General features: G+C 34.2%; 1 protein-coding gene across 5 annotated transcripts in view; it reads right to left on the bottom strand.

The window, feature by feature from the left end:
• Nucleotides 1–898: 898 nt before the first annotated feature.
• RNF138 (ring finger protein 138) overlaps nt 899–16641 on the bottom strand; it is a 37252-nt gene continuing 21509 nt past the window's right edge. For 3 of the 5 annotated variants that reach the window (XM_046025625.1, XM_046025628.1, XM_046025626.1), the window contains 4 exons: nt 8360–8416; nt 7218–7329; nt 5393–5500; nt 899–3229 (listed from right to left, as the gene is read on the bottom strand). In XM_046025625.1, the coding sequence (XP_045881581.1) occupies nt 3161–3229; nt 5393–5500; nt 7218–7329; nt 8360–8416 (346 nt within the window). In that variant the 3' untranslated portion in view covers nt 899–3160. Of the gene's footprint in view, nt 3230–5392; nt 5501–6580; nt 6779–7217; nt 7330–8359; nt 8417–16641 lie in introns of those variants that run through there. The other 2 variants (XR_006821081.1, XM_046025627.1) reach the window with 2 other exon arrangements.

Here is a 16641-nt window from a genome sequence, read left to right as displayed (position 1 = left end):
GTAATCATATGGCCTTGGCCATTATACTCTCAAGAATTCCTATTAACATAGGAAACTGTATGGTATAGTGAATGCAAGTTTGCCAGGTAAGTAATGGAATACACACATTTATCTTTCTCATTTCAAGGGTGGGAGTGTGGCAACGGTCACCTCTCTCAGCCCCAGGATTGGACAATTGCTGTCAGCTTAGAGGGGGAATGAATGCAGGTGGTAATACTCATTTTTTGGAGGCTCCTGTATTCTTTTAATTTCTTAACATTAACTCCTTCCCATTCCACGCTTTTTTCAAAATTGTACTGCATAATCAGAAAATTATACTGACACTAAGTGGTATCATGGAATGAGTACTTTATTCATGTTTCTATCAGTTTTATACTACATGTATTTACATGTTTTCTGGGTCACAAAGGCTAAAATGTTATCAGCTCCTCAAAGGGTTTATTCTTTTGAGCAGCAGCCATAACAGATTTCCATAAAAGTTATGATTCAATGAAGATTATAGTTAATACTTCTTAAGCAACCCAAAAGGTGTATGACATTGTATTTGGCAAGATGTTCTTACAACCCTGATATCTTACTTAAGGGTAACTTCTCCATATAAAAGTGTTTATTAGGCAGTTAACTGGCTTTCTCCCTGGTTGCTAACAGGACTTGAAAATCTTGTGACATAAACACTTGAAAAATAGCCTTATAAATTGATTAACATTTGAAATAAAGATAGAATAGGTTTATAAAGTTAAATGCGACATATAGCATCAGCATGTGGTAGCTTTCTCCTATCCACTTTTTCAAGAGCAAAATAATGAGTTATCTCCTCCTACATGTCTTCCAGGGTGAGTTATGAGAATTAAATGCTATCATGTTTGCCTCTAGACAAAATTTTAATTAGACACACAAGTAGGAGAAAACCACTTTTAATTGAAAAATAAAGCAATACATCTCAAATAAGACTCTGTTTAACAACATAAACTGTAACTTGCTGAGGGAAATCGCTTTCCTAGAAGTGGTATTGTGAAGTTTGGGGTACCAGCAATCAATAGTTTCCCTCCTTTATTTTGACTCAGCTATAAGCATATTAAAAATAAGGACTTTCTCATTAATTTAAACTGTAAATCTGTAAAGCTTGTCCCTATTCCTAACCCACTGACAAAGGTGAGAGTAAACAAACATTTCCATACTGAGGAGTTCCCAGGTAATAGCAAATAGGCAATATTTTCCTTAAGAAAAGTTTATAGGAAAGACACACAAGACTATTATTGATATTTAACTAATCCACAAACTTCCAAACACAATTTCATCAAGATGATCTCTACTACAATTTTCCTTTAAGTTCTCAATCTCAGAATGGTTTAAAACTTGATATACTGGAAGTATTAACTTTGAAAGAAAGTAGTAAAGTTATTGCTTTAAACTGGAAAAACCTATGGTCAAAATCTTTTTAAAAAGAGTTCATTAAACAGCTATTCTTACAATTACACTCATGTAACTGCAGAGAAAATGTTCAAGCACATAGTAAACATCACTCTTTCGAATGACAGAACAAAGGCATATGCTCATCAAGATGTATGGCTTTTTTGGTGATTGTTATTACTACCATAGTCATTGTTTGACTGAAAAAGGTTTTTACAAAACTCCACTTCCAAAACTAACATTTTTATTAAATCAAGTTAAAAAAAATGTTCACTGTAGAAAAGTCAACAAGGGTTTTAACAAAACCAAAATATACCCTTTCATACAATATCTGTATATATTAGCAGCAAACTACTTCTGAGATTTTCTTTTATGTTCTTTTAGTTATTTTAAAGAAAGCATAAACAATGCATATTAGTATGGAATGTCAGCTAATACACACTTCCTCTTTCATTCTGTGATTTAGGCCTTCTAGTACAAGTTATTTTATGATTCTTATTAATAAATACTAAGAACAAACCCAGTATTGACTAAGAAGTAGTGAAACAAAGAGTGGCTGGTAGCATCCATCTCATTACTTCATAGTCATGCATTATCTTTGAGAATAACAAATGAGCACCATATAAACAAGGTAATTATGTGTGTAAATTCAACTTTAAAGTGTAACAGTAGCCAACTAAACCACTTAGCATTTGGCCGTTACTTTTTAAAAATTTGGTGATATAAAAAATTTTAATCAAATCAGATATTCAATCCTGTATTGTTTGTCCATTTTTTAAATCTTAATAGAAATTCTATATATAACCTGAAAAATTGCATGCGTATGTGTGTGTAAATACACATAAAAAAGTGTATGCATATATACATACACATCTTTAGCTTTGAATGAGTTTCTAAACTGAAATGAAACCAAACCTCTGATTTAAACATACCTGCAGAATATGATAATCACCAACTGGGAGTTTCTAATCAAAGTTTCATCTTAGCTAAAGAGAAATACTGGCTAGAAAATTTTGAGGACAAAGAGCTAAAATTTGGCTTAATATACTGTAGGCTTACAAATTAGTCAGCCAAACAAACAAGATTTGAAATTACCAACCTCCCACCTAAGAAATAAATTTTTCTCTTAGTATTTCCTTCTAAGGCAAAAAGGAAATACCTTTACAATGAACTTTCACTTTTTAAAGAGTTATAATTATTAAAGAAATCTCACTAGTCTTCAAAAATACTAAACATTATATAAATACAATTTTCTTATAGTTGAATTCTTCAGCTAGAATCTGTATTAAAAAAGTTTCCTTTGGATTGTTTCATTTAGCACTTCAAGTCTCCATTCTGCAACTCTGGTAACTGGCTCAGATTTAGTAGGTTTCTATCAATCACATCTTTCAGAGTGTGCTACTGTATTACCTGTGTACAAGAATGTCCATGGGAGGAACTGCACCAAATTCCAAAAGCAACATAAGGAAAAATTTAAGACTGTGTAATATAAAAAAAGAGAAGTACAATATGGAATCCCTTTTGTCCATTTCAATATTTTTAAAGATAATGTCCTAACTTTCATTTTTAACTTATGAAAAAGATGAAGTTTTCAGATGGCCCACCTTTATTTTTTAATTAAAAAACTAAATCAATAGATTGAATTACTTTTATTAATATACATGTCAAGTTACTGAAACGGTGACTTCATGTAGTTTTCCCCTTAAAGATGGCACTTGCAGGTACAAAGATGCAGAGATGTCTATAGCCTTCAGATGTTTACTTGAAAAGATTCTTCAACAGCAGTTTGATACTGGGTTTCCTCATCTAGCTGAAGATTCTAAAAACAATGACATTAACATATCAATAGGAAAGATATACTCCACTACTCAATACTTTGCCCAATACATTAACACACTTAAAATGGTTTATGTTACAATATATGCTATCCTTTAAAACATAAGATTTAAATGCCTGAACTTTAGTAATTAAGTTCAGTTGTAATTATTTAAGTATAATTGATAAATAAATTAGGATCAGCAGAAAATGAAATTTGAAAGTTATAGTGCTTTAAGATAAGGTAGTTAATTAAAAGTACAGTTAAAGGTAACCCACAATTTTAAGTGATAATAAATTGTGTCATCTCTATTTAATTTTAAAGTAAATAAGCATTTATTGAATTAAGAGAACTAAACAGCAGCTTCTTAACCCTAACATGAAGCTAAAAACTACAGCTTCCTCAATCTTAGTTACACCACTCTCCTTCACTTAATTCTACTTGCTATCAGTTATGTTCTATGGGTTTGCTTTAAAACGGGCTTCCACTTGACAATCTCAAATAATTAAAATTACATACTCTTCTGTGGCAAAATAAAACAACTGGACAATTGATCAAAATAGATCACAATATCACAATAGATTAAAAGCAGTTCATAAAATATATTTTCATTTTTGCAAATCATATTGTCCACAGTAAACTTTCTTAAAATGAGAATTTAAGAATCTGTGTTCCATAAAAATGCTAAAATCATAAAAGTACACATGAATTTTACATGTTTGAGGTGTTATGTTAAAACAATATAACTAAAAATGCAAATTCCACAAAATAAAAAAAACATTTATCAATAATGATATAATTTCAACAGTGGAGAACAGAGAAAAAAAAACAAATTCTGTTCATGTCATTGTCAGAATTGCACATGCCTGTGCTTACCTAAACTGGAAAATAAGTATCAGCCATCCTTTATCAGGATTAATATTGAATTAGATATGGTTTTAACTCACTGCAGTTGAATAAAATGTAATTTCACAATGAAACAAAAGTCACCTAATTTCTTTAAAAAATTATAATGACACATTTGGGAGGTAGAAAGGACCCCATTTTTGCTTTAGGCATTTTTTTTTTTTAAAGATTTTATTTATTTATTTGACAGAGAGAGATCACAAGTAGACAGAGAGGCAGGCAGAGAGAGAGAGAGGGAAGCAGGCTCATTGCTGAGCAGAGAGCCCAATGCGGCACTCGATCCCAGGACCCTGAGATCATGACCTGAGCCGAAGGCGGCGGCTTAACCCACTGAGCCACCCAGGCGCCCTTTAGGGATCTTTTTTATATAACTTCTCTCACGCCTGTTAAAGCCATTGTCTAAGACCAGAATCTACTCAATCTGGCTTTATTTAATAATTATGCTCCCTCATTTTTAACAAGGATGTGGGCTCCTGGCTGGCTCAGTTGGTTGGGTGTCTGCATTCGGCTCTGGTAATGATCCGATGGTCCCAGAGTCCTGGGATCGAGCCCCCTGTAAGGCTCCCTGTTCAGAGGGGAGCATGCTCCTCCCTCTCCTCCTGTCCCCCCGTGATCTCTCTTGCTCTCTCATTCACTCAATCTCTCAAATAAAATCTTTAAAAAAATAATGTCTCATATATAGATATGAAAAATCTATTATAATAAGCAACTTATACTACATGAGAACAACATTCTCCTCCATCTGTTGTACCAGTTTTAACTCTCTAAGCAGGTATAATCATCCCTTAAATCTAGACAGTTTTCACATAAACAGTCATTTTGTTCGATCTGGGGGTTTGCTCATTTTACATCAATTATCTCTCTAGTACAGGAGGTAAACAGTAAATTTAACTTGTACCACTTCCACAAATATAGAACCAAAGTTCACCTATATTATTATATAAACAACCCAGGGGTGGCCTGGGTGGCTCAGTCATTAAGCATCTACCTTTGGCTCAGGTCATGATCCCAGCATCTTGGGATCGAGCCCCATATGGGGCTCCCTGCTCAACAGGGAGCCTGCTTATCCCCCTGCAGCTCCCCCATGCTTGTGTTCTCTCTCAATATCACTCTCTGTAATAAAATCTTTTAAAATAATAATAATAAATAAATAAATTATAAAAACAATAGCTTGTCTCAAAACTCAAGTCTAGACTGAGAAAGTTAATTTAACTTGAATATTTACAGGGTATTTTCTTAAGCTTAAAGAATTTCACTTACCACAAATTCTCCATAATCAAACTGATGTCTTTGATTTAGATGACTAACGAAATTTCTAGTAATCTGGCTAGGATCTCCCCAAGGAAGAGACACACAAATAGGACATGTCTATGAGAAACAGAATGTTTTAAATATAATGAAAATATCCAAACATACTAATTATTGGACGTATTAAAACAACACAAGCTTATGTTACTGAAAATGTCTATACAAAAATCATTTCTGGGGTGCCTGGGTGGCTCAGTGGGTTAAGCTTCTGCCTTCAGATCAGGTCATGATCTCAGGGTCCTGGGATCGAGCCCCGCATCAGGCTCTCTGCTCAGTGGGGAGCCTGCTTCCCCCTCTCTCTCTGCCTGACTCTCTGCCTACCTGTGATCTCTGTCAAATAAATAAATAAAATCTTTAAAAAAAAATCATTTCTAAAGTCCAAATTTCAAGAGATCATCATTTCCTGACCAAAGTACCTCAGATAAATTATAGTAATCTAACACAATAAGAGATACACATTCTATTATTTATATCTCTGACCACAAAACTGTTTGAACAGAAACATCACAGCCAACCTTTAATAATGCTACAGTTGCTATCATTAGCCAGTACGTAATCTCATTTGAACCACAAATAACTATAATCACTATTAGCTTAATTTTATTTATAAGTAAAATGAAAGTGAAGTAAACTTCAAATCATACCCTTAAGGTTTTAAATGAAGGACAGGCTAAAAAATGAATGGATGATACATTCAAATCAAGTGAGAAGAAACTTTTGGTAATTGGACTCTAACCAAAGTTTGTGCTGTTTTGAAAATAATGCAGAACAAAAATTGGCCAATGCAATAGAAAACAAATCAAATATCTTAAATGTGAGATTTTTTCCTAGAGAGATCTTGGCAATTGTATTTGTTTATTAACTGACCATCCCCTAATGCACAGAGTAGATGGCGTGTCTCCCTTAGTGCTATGTAAGAGTTTAAGTGTAGCCTCAGTAATTACTGAGGCATATCTTTCACAACTTTTCTAGCACAACCAACTAAATCTGCTTAGAAATACCTATAATCCTTATTTTATTTATGAAATGTTCTTTCTACTCTTATTTCTGAAGAAAATATATATCAAAATGTACAGCTGAAAAGGAAGTATCTCTTCCAGCTCAGTTTCTCCTGTACCATCCACAGCTGAAATCACTTACCTGTGTAACTCATGTTCCAAAAGAGGACTTGTAGGACCATTAACACAATGCTGGAATCCTGCAGTCCACTGTCTCCCTCATTCATCAAAAAGGTCTCCCCCTTTCTTACACAGCCTCAAAATGGCATCAAAAAGATATATATGCATCAAAAAGTATGATTCTTTTCCTTCCGTGCTTTATGCATTCAAATACTAGATTCTGCAAGGATACAATTAAAAACACCTACTGACTTTATTCTTATTTATAAATGCTTTCATCTGCAACAGGTCCACCAGGCCAGATCCGTTGCCTGAATCCTACAGATTAAGAAATTGATTAAGAAATTAAGAAATTGGTCCCAGTAGAGGTTGGTTCTGCCTCAAATGAAAATTCCCAGTTCACCTTTCATGATTTCACTCTCCTCCAGCCTATTCTCTTACATCACCCTTGTAATAACCATCTTCCTTTCTATAAGTGAGTTCGTGAAATTTTAAATATCTCATTTTGCTTCTGGTCATCAATTTTTTGTTGACAAAAGTCTACCTTATTGATAATGCCCCATCCAAATTTAAATCAACTACTTTCCCTTATACACATGAAGTAAAATAAATGGAAGAGCATATTTAAACAGAAGACTGTCTTTAACATAGGTACTTACCACAGGAACTATCTGAAATAGGTGATTACTGTTACAATGATCCAGTAAACGCTGTCTGGTAAAATTTGATTCTTGACACAAGGGACACTTAAAGGTAGGATGCCCAGAAGAACTATAAAATAATTTTAAATGAAATGTACTTAAGGTGAAATCGTAACAAAAATGATGCTTTCCTATTCTTTGACTAATTATTTTAAGTTTCTTTTTTTAAAAGTATACTTATTATTCAAAGATTTCCTCATTTTGCAAAAACTATTTTCAGTAAATGATCTACAACGGATGTTCTCAAACAATCTCAGTTTACAGTACCCTTAAAATGTTTCAGTACATTTTTTTGTGGTGCCTTTGGCCTAAACGAAAGCAAACCTAGCTGCCACATATATTAAGCAGTTACGTCCAAACAACTTAAATTTAGTCATTTGTGTAAGGCCAACAGGTGTCTCTGTAACTCTCCTGAAAGCTGTAAACACTCTGTCGTGTCCCGTATCTAGGACCTCAAAACTTTTTATTAGAAAGATTCCCATCAAGGTTAGATCCTTAGTCTACCCCAGTCTCTAGGAATCTAACATCCAAAATTCATAGGAAAAGTGAAAAAAAAAAGTGTCAATCATCAGAACGATCAACATTTCACAAAATTTTGAGGATCATGCATCACTGAAGTTTAATACCTCAGAATTTCAGCAAGGGACAGTTTAATATTGACATCTCTACCTAAATTATGCATGGAAGAAACCTGACCACAGCAAAAGAGGAGATCTACACTATTCTAATTTAATGTGATCTGTAAAAGCATCTGCAGCATTTATTTAATTGCTAGTCTAGCATTATGTCTGATGGTTTCATTTTATAAAAAAATTTTAGGGGCGCCTGGGTGGCTCAGTCGGTTAAAGTCTCTGCCTTTGGCTCAGGTCATGATCTCAGGGTCCTGGGATTGAGCCCCACATGGGGTTCTCTGCTCAGCAGGGAGCCTGCTTCCTCCTCTTGATGTGCCTGCCTCTCTGTCTACTTGTGATCTCTGTCTGTCAAGTAAATAAATAAAATAATAATCTTTAAAAAAAATTTAAAATAAATTTTTAAATAAAAAATCTATTATAAAGTGACAGATATTATGTACTAAAGAAGTAAAATTTTCAAAAGCTTACCTTGTATTCTCTTGATAAGTTTCTGTGTTATCAGATGTAGATGTTTCACTCCTATTACTTAAGAAGAACAGAGGGGGAAAAAGTTAATACCTCAATTAAAAAAGCACATTACAGATTCATTAACTTGAATTGCTAATGAAATGATTAGTCTGAATTTTTTTAAAAGCCTGAACTTCAGGATGCCTGGGTGGCTCAGTCAGTTAAGCATCTAACTCTTGATTTTGGCTCAGGTCATGATATCAGCGTTATGAGATTACGCCCCATGTAAGTTCTGTGCTGGGCACGGACCCTGCTTGAGATTCTCTCTCTCCTCCTCTTCCCTCCCCCACTCGCACATGCACGCCCTCTCTCTTTGAAAAAAAAGCCTGAACTTCAAATAGTTCTGAACTATGAAATAATTATAGCATTACTTTTTAAATAAATTCTGGTACGAAAACTGCTTATTAAATCTTTATTTACATTCTTTTCAAATTACTTTATGCAGTTACAAATATATAGAGAATACAGAATTTTGCAGAATTATCTTAAATCCCTAGCATGATAGTATTTCCCCAGGCTCTTCAGACTTGCAAAGAGACTCTTCTACCTAGACTACCTAGTTTTTGAAAACTGAGGTAGAGCAAGAATCTGTGAACTTTCTGACTTGTAACTAGAATGTGGTTTAAAGATGCAGCCTCCAAAGCAGAGTAGTTTTAAGAAAAGATTTAAATGCTCATTATGTTCATATTTTCCAAAAAGGGAACTAGACTTTCCAACATTTAATATACAGAACAATTTGACATCTTCAGAGGTACCCTGTCCTGGAGCCATATGTCATATGCAGTATTAGAGCAATCCAGAGGGAAGAGTGGGTATGTTCCAAATGGGGAATGTCACTTATGCATTACAGAATATCATCAGAGTGGTCAATTTTATAGAAACAAAGCCTTTTAATAGCAGAAACATTAACAGAAATGAGACAGGTAGTGGGCAAAGAACTGCACCATGCAGAAGTCTGCTTTTATATCTCAATACCAGAATTAAAAGAATTGTTAAATCTAGAAAAATGCTTATTCACTTTTTTTATAAAAAACAAAACCATTACTATACTAGCTGCCTAACAAATATTTTCTTTTTGAATTTTCCTTTTTTGATTTGTTTTTCATAATAAAGCTACATACAACATGGTTTATTTAGTGTAGACACCCTCCCAAAGACCATCCCTTCTATGAAAATAACCATGTTCTCTCTCCACACACATCTATCCAATGCTGAGCCAGCAAGCAAGCTTCCCAGTTTTCACACCCAAAGAGGAAACTAGTAAACCATTATTTTCTGTACCTTTCCAGCAGATACTAATCTGTCTCTTTAGGTAAAGGTGGCATTTTAACAATGTGAAGACTAAACACCTTTTTAAAATAAACTCAAATTACGGAGACTGCATTTATTAAAGAGATGTTATGAATTTGTCACTGAAAACAGTATGTGTCACATATTTTTTAAAAATCTCATATCTGTATTTTTAAACTTGGTAACAGATTTTTCTAATTTTTTTTTTAATTTTTTTAAAATCTTTCAAATAGGGGTGCCTGACTCGCTCAGTACAGCATCCGACTCTTAATCTCAGGGTTCTGAGTTCAAGTCCCAAACTGGGCATTGAGTTTACTTAAAAAAATTAAAAACAAAAAACAAATAAAATCTTCCAAATAAATATAACCACTGAGTTTTGAATGTGTCCTTTAAAAATACTGTAATGACTTCTGGTTGGTTTATAAGAACAACTGTAACATCATTAGGGAAGATGAAAATTTCAACAAAGCTCTTTTGACATTTAATGAATGGAACTGAAAATTTTAGTAAGCTCAACCTATGACATACTTCTTCTATTTGGATCTATAAGCTTTTGTATGGTAAGTATCTTTTTCAGCCATGACAGTCAGCAAAATCAGTATCACTGTAAAAAGAACTTTGCTTCAAATCTTTGATTATGTCATAGTGTTAAACTAAGATTTAAAAAAATTTTAGGGGGCACCTGGGTGGCTCAGTCAGTTAAGCATCCAACTCTTGATTTCAGCTCAGGTCATGACCTTGGGGTAGTGAGACTGAGCACTGTGACAGGATCCACGCTCAGCAGGGAGTCTGCTTGAGATTCTCTCCTTTCCCCTGTCTACCCCCCAACTCATGCACGTGTGTGTGTGCTCTAAGTAAATCTTTAAAAAAAAATTTCTAGAAAGTATAGTCAACAACATTGGTTTTAGTAAAAGTATTAATAAAAGATTAATAAAAATCTCATACCATTAAGCAAAACTTATTTTTAAAGTAACGATTTCATCTTTAGCTCACTTAAATTTTGCATACTTTAAATGTACATAAAGTATTAGTACTGTAAAATACATGCATGTTTTTTATTATTTTATTTTTACTTTAAGATTTATGTATTTATTTTAGAGAGAAAGAGAGAGGGAGAGTGAGAGCACAGGGAGAGGCAAAGGGAAAGAAGTTGTTTCCTGCTGAGCTAGGAACCTGATATGCAGAGCTGGATCTCACAACCTGGAGACCATGACCTGAGCCAAAACCAAGAGTCAAACACTTAACCAACTGAGCCACCCAGACGCCCCACATGCATAGTTTTAAAATAAACATACATGTACTAGGAATGCATTCTTTATTTTTTTCAGTGATGGGGTATACAATCACAAAAGTGATTTAAAACATTTTAATATCAAATTTAATGCCCTTGCAAATGCTTTCTCCCTTCCCTCTCCCATTACAGTTCTCTATTTTCCATTGTAATTGTCATTATCATCACTCTAGCCCTTTCTAATCATCCTGTACCATGTCTGGGCTACTACTGGTAGCCTACTCATTTACTCCAGAAATGCATGAATGGGTTCAACAACAGAAAACCTATTACTGGCACCATATTATCAATTAAAATTTTTAAAAGATCATTTCGTCTGATGCAGAATAACCATTCAATAAGATGCAACCTCCATAATGGGAACAAAAACAAAAAAAATTCTGATTGTTCACAATGCTTTTAAAAATACAAATGCCTACACTTTAAGTACCAGAATATCTGGGAATGGTGTCAAATGTATATAAGTTTTAATTCCATAGAAGATTCCATTTTGAACAGAACCATTTAATGGGGAAATCTTAAATTCAGAGTGATATCATTATGACACAGATAAAAAACACCTATGTTAAAAAACTACAGTAAACATAATAATAATAAAATTTTAGATGCATTCCCACTTAAAATCAAGAACAAGAAAAAGGTTCCTGCTATTTACTATTGGATAGAGATCCTAGTTAATGCAATAAATTATGACATGAAGCACTAAGACATAAAATTACATTAAAAAAATTTTTTTTTTTAATATTTTATTTATTTGACAGAAATCACAACCAGGCAGAGAGGCAGGCAGAGAGAGAGGAGGAAGCAGGCTCCCCGCAGAGCAGAAAGCCGATGTGGGGCTCGATCCCAGGACCCTGGGATCATGACCCAAGCCGAAAGCAGAGGCTTTAACCCACTGAGCCACCCAGGCTCCCCACATTAAAAAAATTTTTTTCCACACATTAAGTCCAAGAGAATCTACAGGTAAATTATTTGGAACTATAAGAACTAATAAGTCAACAGTTGCTAATACAACCTTAACGTAAAAATCTGGACTATTCCTACTCACTAGTAATAATCATCTAGATTACAAAACAGGAAAAAAGATCCATCAGTATACAACAGAAGTTTTACTAGGAAAAGATACAACAAAACATATTTACACATGCTCTAAATGGAATTCTTTCAGCACATTTTTTTTAAAAATGCTCTTTTGAAAAAAGAGATGGGGCACCTGGGTGGCTCAGTCGGTTAAGGGTCTGCCTTCAGCTCAGTTCATGATCTCAGGGTCCTGGGATGGAGCTCCATGGCGGGCTCCCTGCTTCTCCCTCTCCCTCTGTGCCACCTCTGCCCCCCAGACTCCTGCCCTGTCTTTCTCAAATAAATAAAAAAAATCTTTTTAAAAAAAGGGGGAGAGGGGTGCCTGGGTGGCTCAGTGGGTTAAAGCCTCTGCCTTCAGCCCAGGTCATGGTCTCAGGGTCCTGGGATCCAGCCCCCAGTCGGGCTCTCTGCTCAGCAGGGAGCCTGCTTCCCCTCCTCCCTCTCTGCCTACTTGTGATTTCTCTTTCTGTATCATATAAATAAATAAAATCTGTAAAAAAAAAAAAAAAAAAAAAGGGAGGGGGGAAGGGGTGCCTGGGTGGCTCAGTCACTAAGCATCTGCCTTCAGCTCAGGTCATGATCCCAGGGTCTGTGGATCGAGTCCCACATGGGGCTGCCTGCTCAGTGGGGAGCTTGCTTCTCCTTCTTGAGCTCCCCCATGCTTGTGTTCTTTCTCTTGCTATCTCTGTCAAATAAATAAACGAAAATATTTTTTTTAAAAATCACATTTAAAAAAACTGGGGAAGACAAGCTATATTTCTAGCTGGGAAAATCAGGATCATATGATGTCAGTTCCCTACCAATCTATGATTTCAATGAATTCAACCTCTATAATGCTTCTGATCAAAATCTCTACAGAGATTTTCAGGAGACCCAACGTCTGATCCTAAAATTTATATGGAATATCAAGGGGACAAGAACAGTAGAAACAATTTTATAAGTAAACCAAGGAAGGAAATTTTCCTTACCTGACATTAAAACTTATTGTTGAAGCAATAGTAATTAAGATAGCCTGATATCAGAGAAATAAGCAAATGAACAGAACAGAACAGAACATAGAGATGTGTAGGACTGAAATGGCACTGTAAATCCGTGAGAAAAAATTGACCCAATGAATGGGACTGGGACAAATGGCTAATCACATGGGGAAATTTTTCCTACCTCACATTATACATCCAAAATAAATGTGAAAAGCAGAGCTTTAAAATGTTCAAAGGAGAAAATATCTTACAACCTTGACATAGGAAAAAATTCCTCAAGCATGACACAAAATACAAAAATCATTAAAAAATTATATATATATACACATACAAATAAAAATATCACATTTTTGTTTGTCAAAAGATACTATAACAAGACTAGCCAAAAACTGAGCAAAGACATTTGCAATCAGGAAATAAAAGCAAAAATAGACAAGTAGGACTACCTAACTTAAAAAGCTTCATCACAGCAAAAGAAACAACCAAAAGAGTTAAAAGATGACCTATGGAATGAGAGAATATATTTATAAACCATGTACCTGATAAAAGGTTAATCTCCTACAACTTAACAGCAAAGAAACTACCAACCCAATTACAAAATGGGCTAAAAACTTGATTCTCCAAAGATGAGATAGCAATGGCCAACAGATATACAGAAAGATGCTCAAGGTCACTAATGAACAGGGAAATGCAAATCAAAACCACAATGAGCTATCATCTCATACCTGTTATGACAGCTATTATCAAAAAAGCATATGAGACAACTATTAGTGAGGGTGTGGAAAAAAAAATGGAACCTATGTACACTGTAGGTGGGGAATGAAAAATGTTACAACCACTTTGGAAAACAGTAGGAAGGTTCCCCCTCAAAAAACAAAAAAAACTACCATCTGATTCAGGATTCTTACTTGTGGGTATTTACCCAAAACAACTGAAATCAAGGTCATGAAGAAATATTAGCAATCCCATGTTCACTGTGGGGCTATTCATAAAAGCCAGGAGGCAGAAACAATCTTGTGAATGTATAAAGATAAAGATATGAATAGATAAAGAAAATGAAGAAAATGTAGTATATACATACAACTAACTATTCAACCTTAAAAGGAAATCCTGTAAATGAATGAATCCTGAAAATGACAACATGAATGAACCGTGAGAAGTTCTAAGTTAAATAAGCCAGTCACAGCACAAATATTCCATGATTTCACTTATATGAACTATGCAAAATAGTCAAACTCATAGAAGCAAAGAACAGAATTGTGGTTGCCAAAGACTAAGAGACAGTGAAATGGGGAGTTACTAATCAATATGTATAAAACATTAGTTATGCAAGATAGGTTCTAGAGATTTTTTGTACAACACTGTGACAATAGATAAGAACACTATATTATACACTTAAAAATCTGTTAAGAGGATAGCTAGCTAGCTCATGTTAAGCATCCTTTCCAAAATTTAAAAAAAAAAAAAGGAAAGGGGCCCCTGGCTGGCTCAGTTGGAAGAGTGTACAAATCTTGATCTTAAGGTTTGTGAGCCCCATGCTGGGAATAGAGATTACTTAAATAAATAAAACATTCTTAAAAAGGAAGAAAAAGAATTAAAATTATGTATGACTATGCCATTTAATGCTAAATTAAGTTGCAATACTCCTTAAAGCAAAATTTTCAAAATACTAAAGTATCTCATTTCTAGTCTTTTAAAAATATGAAGAAAAATCCCAAAATCTATGTTTATGTGTTTTACAAAATGGCAAAAAAAAATTTTTTTTAAGTAAAAAAAAAAACATTAAAAAAATATATACTTGTAATGCATGGAATAAAGGATTGGCATCTATAATATATAAAGAATGTTTATAAATAAGGAAAAGTCATTTTATCTAATACCTATACCAGATTCCTTAATGAAGAGTTATTTAGCAGGGCGTCTGGGAGGCTCAGTTGGTTAAGCATCAGAGTCTTGATTTTGGCTCAGGTCATGATCTCAGAGTCACAAGATTCAGCCCTGCAACAGGCTCTTCACTTGACATGGAGCCTGCATAAGATTCTTTCTCTCTCTCCCTTTCACTCTGCCCCCCTCCATGTCCCATATACATGTCTTCTCTCAAGAAAAAACAAAAACAAAAAACAAAACAAAAGAAAGTTATTTAGCCACTTAAAATGTTCAACATCTTGGAGAGAAATCTGTTAGGAACAACCTAAGACTGCTTGAAACTTTTAGTCTTTCAGTCTCTGTGAAGAGCTGTATTTATGCACCTACTGATATCTACTGATTAATACTTTCAAAGAGTCAAAATCTGTAAGAAAAGCCTACAAACAGACCAAACAATTTCCAAGGAAGATAAAATGTGTCTTGTATCTCAATGATTATATGCATCTTTCCTCCCTATCCTCCTCTTCCTCACTTCTAGTGGCTAAAGAAAACAGCATACACACTTATATATTAAAACCAGAATTTTACTAGTATTAACTAGAAATGGCCTTAAGCAACTATATAATTATCATGACAAACTACCCCATACTAATGCAATTACTTCATTAAATATCTTCTAACATTTATTACTTTATAGTAAATAGTTACACCCTGAATGATCTGACTGAAACTAGTGGGCCAGTTTATCTTGGATTATTCAACTAGAAGTTAAACTGTTTATATATATAGAAAAGGGGATTGTGTCTGTTTTACTCATTCCTGTGTATTCTAGAATATGTAGAGTGTGCCCAGTAGTTTAAAAGTATAATAAATCATTGTTGAATTAATAAAATGATCTACGGATTTATTTTGAATTTTTTTTTTTTTTTTTTACTGCTGAGATAGGTACATGCAGACACCACTTTAAGAACTTCCGCAGCCATGAAGTTCAGAGTTTAAATCATCCATTTGTACTTACGAGGGAATACTGAAAACTGTATTCTGAGAAAACACCTGCTCTATTCTTAGGTAGTCCTTTGACTTTGCCACAAAGAAGTCTTAATGAAGCAATGAATTTTCATAAAATGCCACCAAATCCTGCTTAGCTGTTAATTACATGGTTCTGTTCTTAATCAGCAATATAAAATGTATCTGTTCTCCAGTAACTTGACAAAGAGTAAGACCTTAAATTCTCCAAACTGAGCTGTTTTTAAAAAGCTTAACTGCTAGCAATGATCTTCATGGAGAACTGCATGAATATCCAGATCCTCTCCATTCTACCAACACACCTAGATTAATTAAGCCAGAATATCAGAGAAAAGACCCTGGAAGAAAAGTTTTAACAACAATAAGGCATTATCATATGCTACCTTGAAGGGGGCCTTTAAATTACAGCCCTATGTACCTTGTTTTGTATTTACCACAGGAAAGATGACGTTTAATCGCACAGTTTTCTTTAAGGGTGCTACGGGCAAAATCATTTCAGTATCATTTCTTTTAGTATCAGGAATAGCTGTGTTTTTCATTAGAAACATTTTGTTTACAATATCACAGACAATGTTAATAACATAATGGATGTTTTCTTCTTTGTACTAGCTACTTGGAAGCTATGAAACATAGTTGATAGGATATTACAATATATTTGGCTACTAACTGAAATTTTTATATGCTGGGTATCTTCTGTCCCTCCTGATCTT

This window comes from Meles meles, chromosome 12 (genome assembly GCF_922984935.1).
Source record: "Meles meles chromosome 12, mMelMel3.1 paternal haplotype, whole genome shotgun sequence".
Classification (NCBI taxonomy): domain Eukaryota; kingdom Metazoa; phylum Chordata; class Mammalia; order Carnivora; family Mustelidae; genus Meles; species Meles meles.
This window is presented reverse-complemented; position numbering and strand designations above follow the sequence as displayed.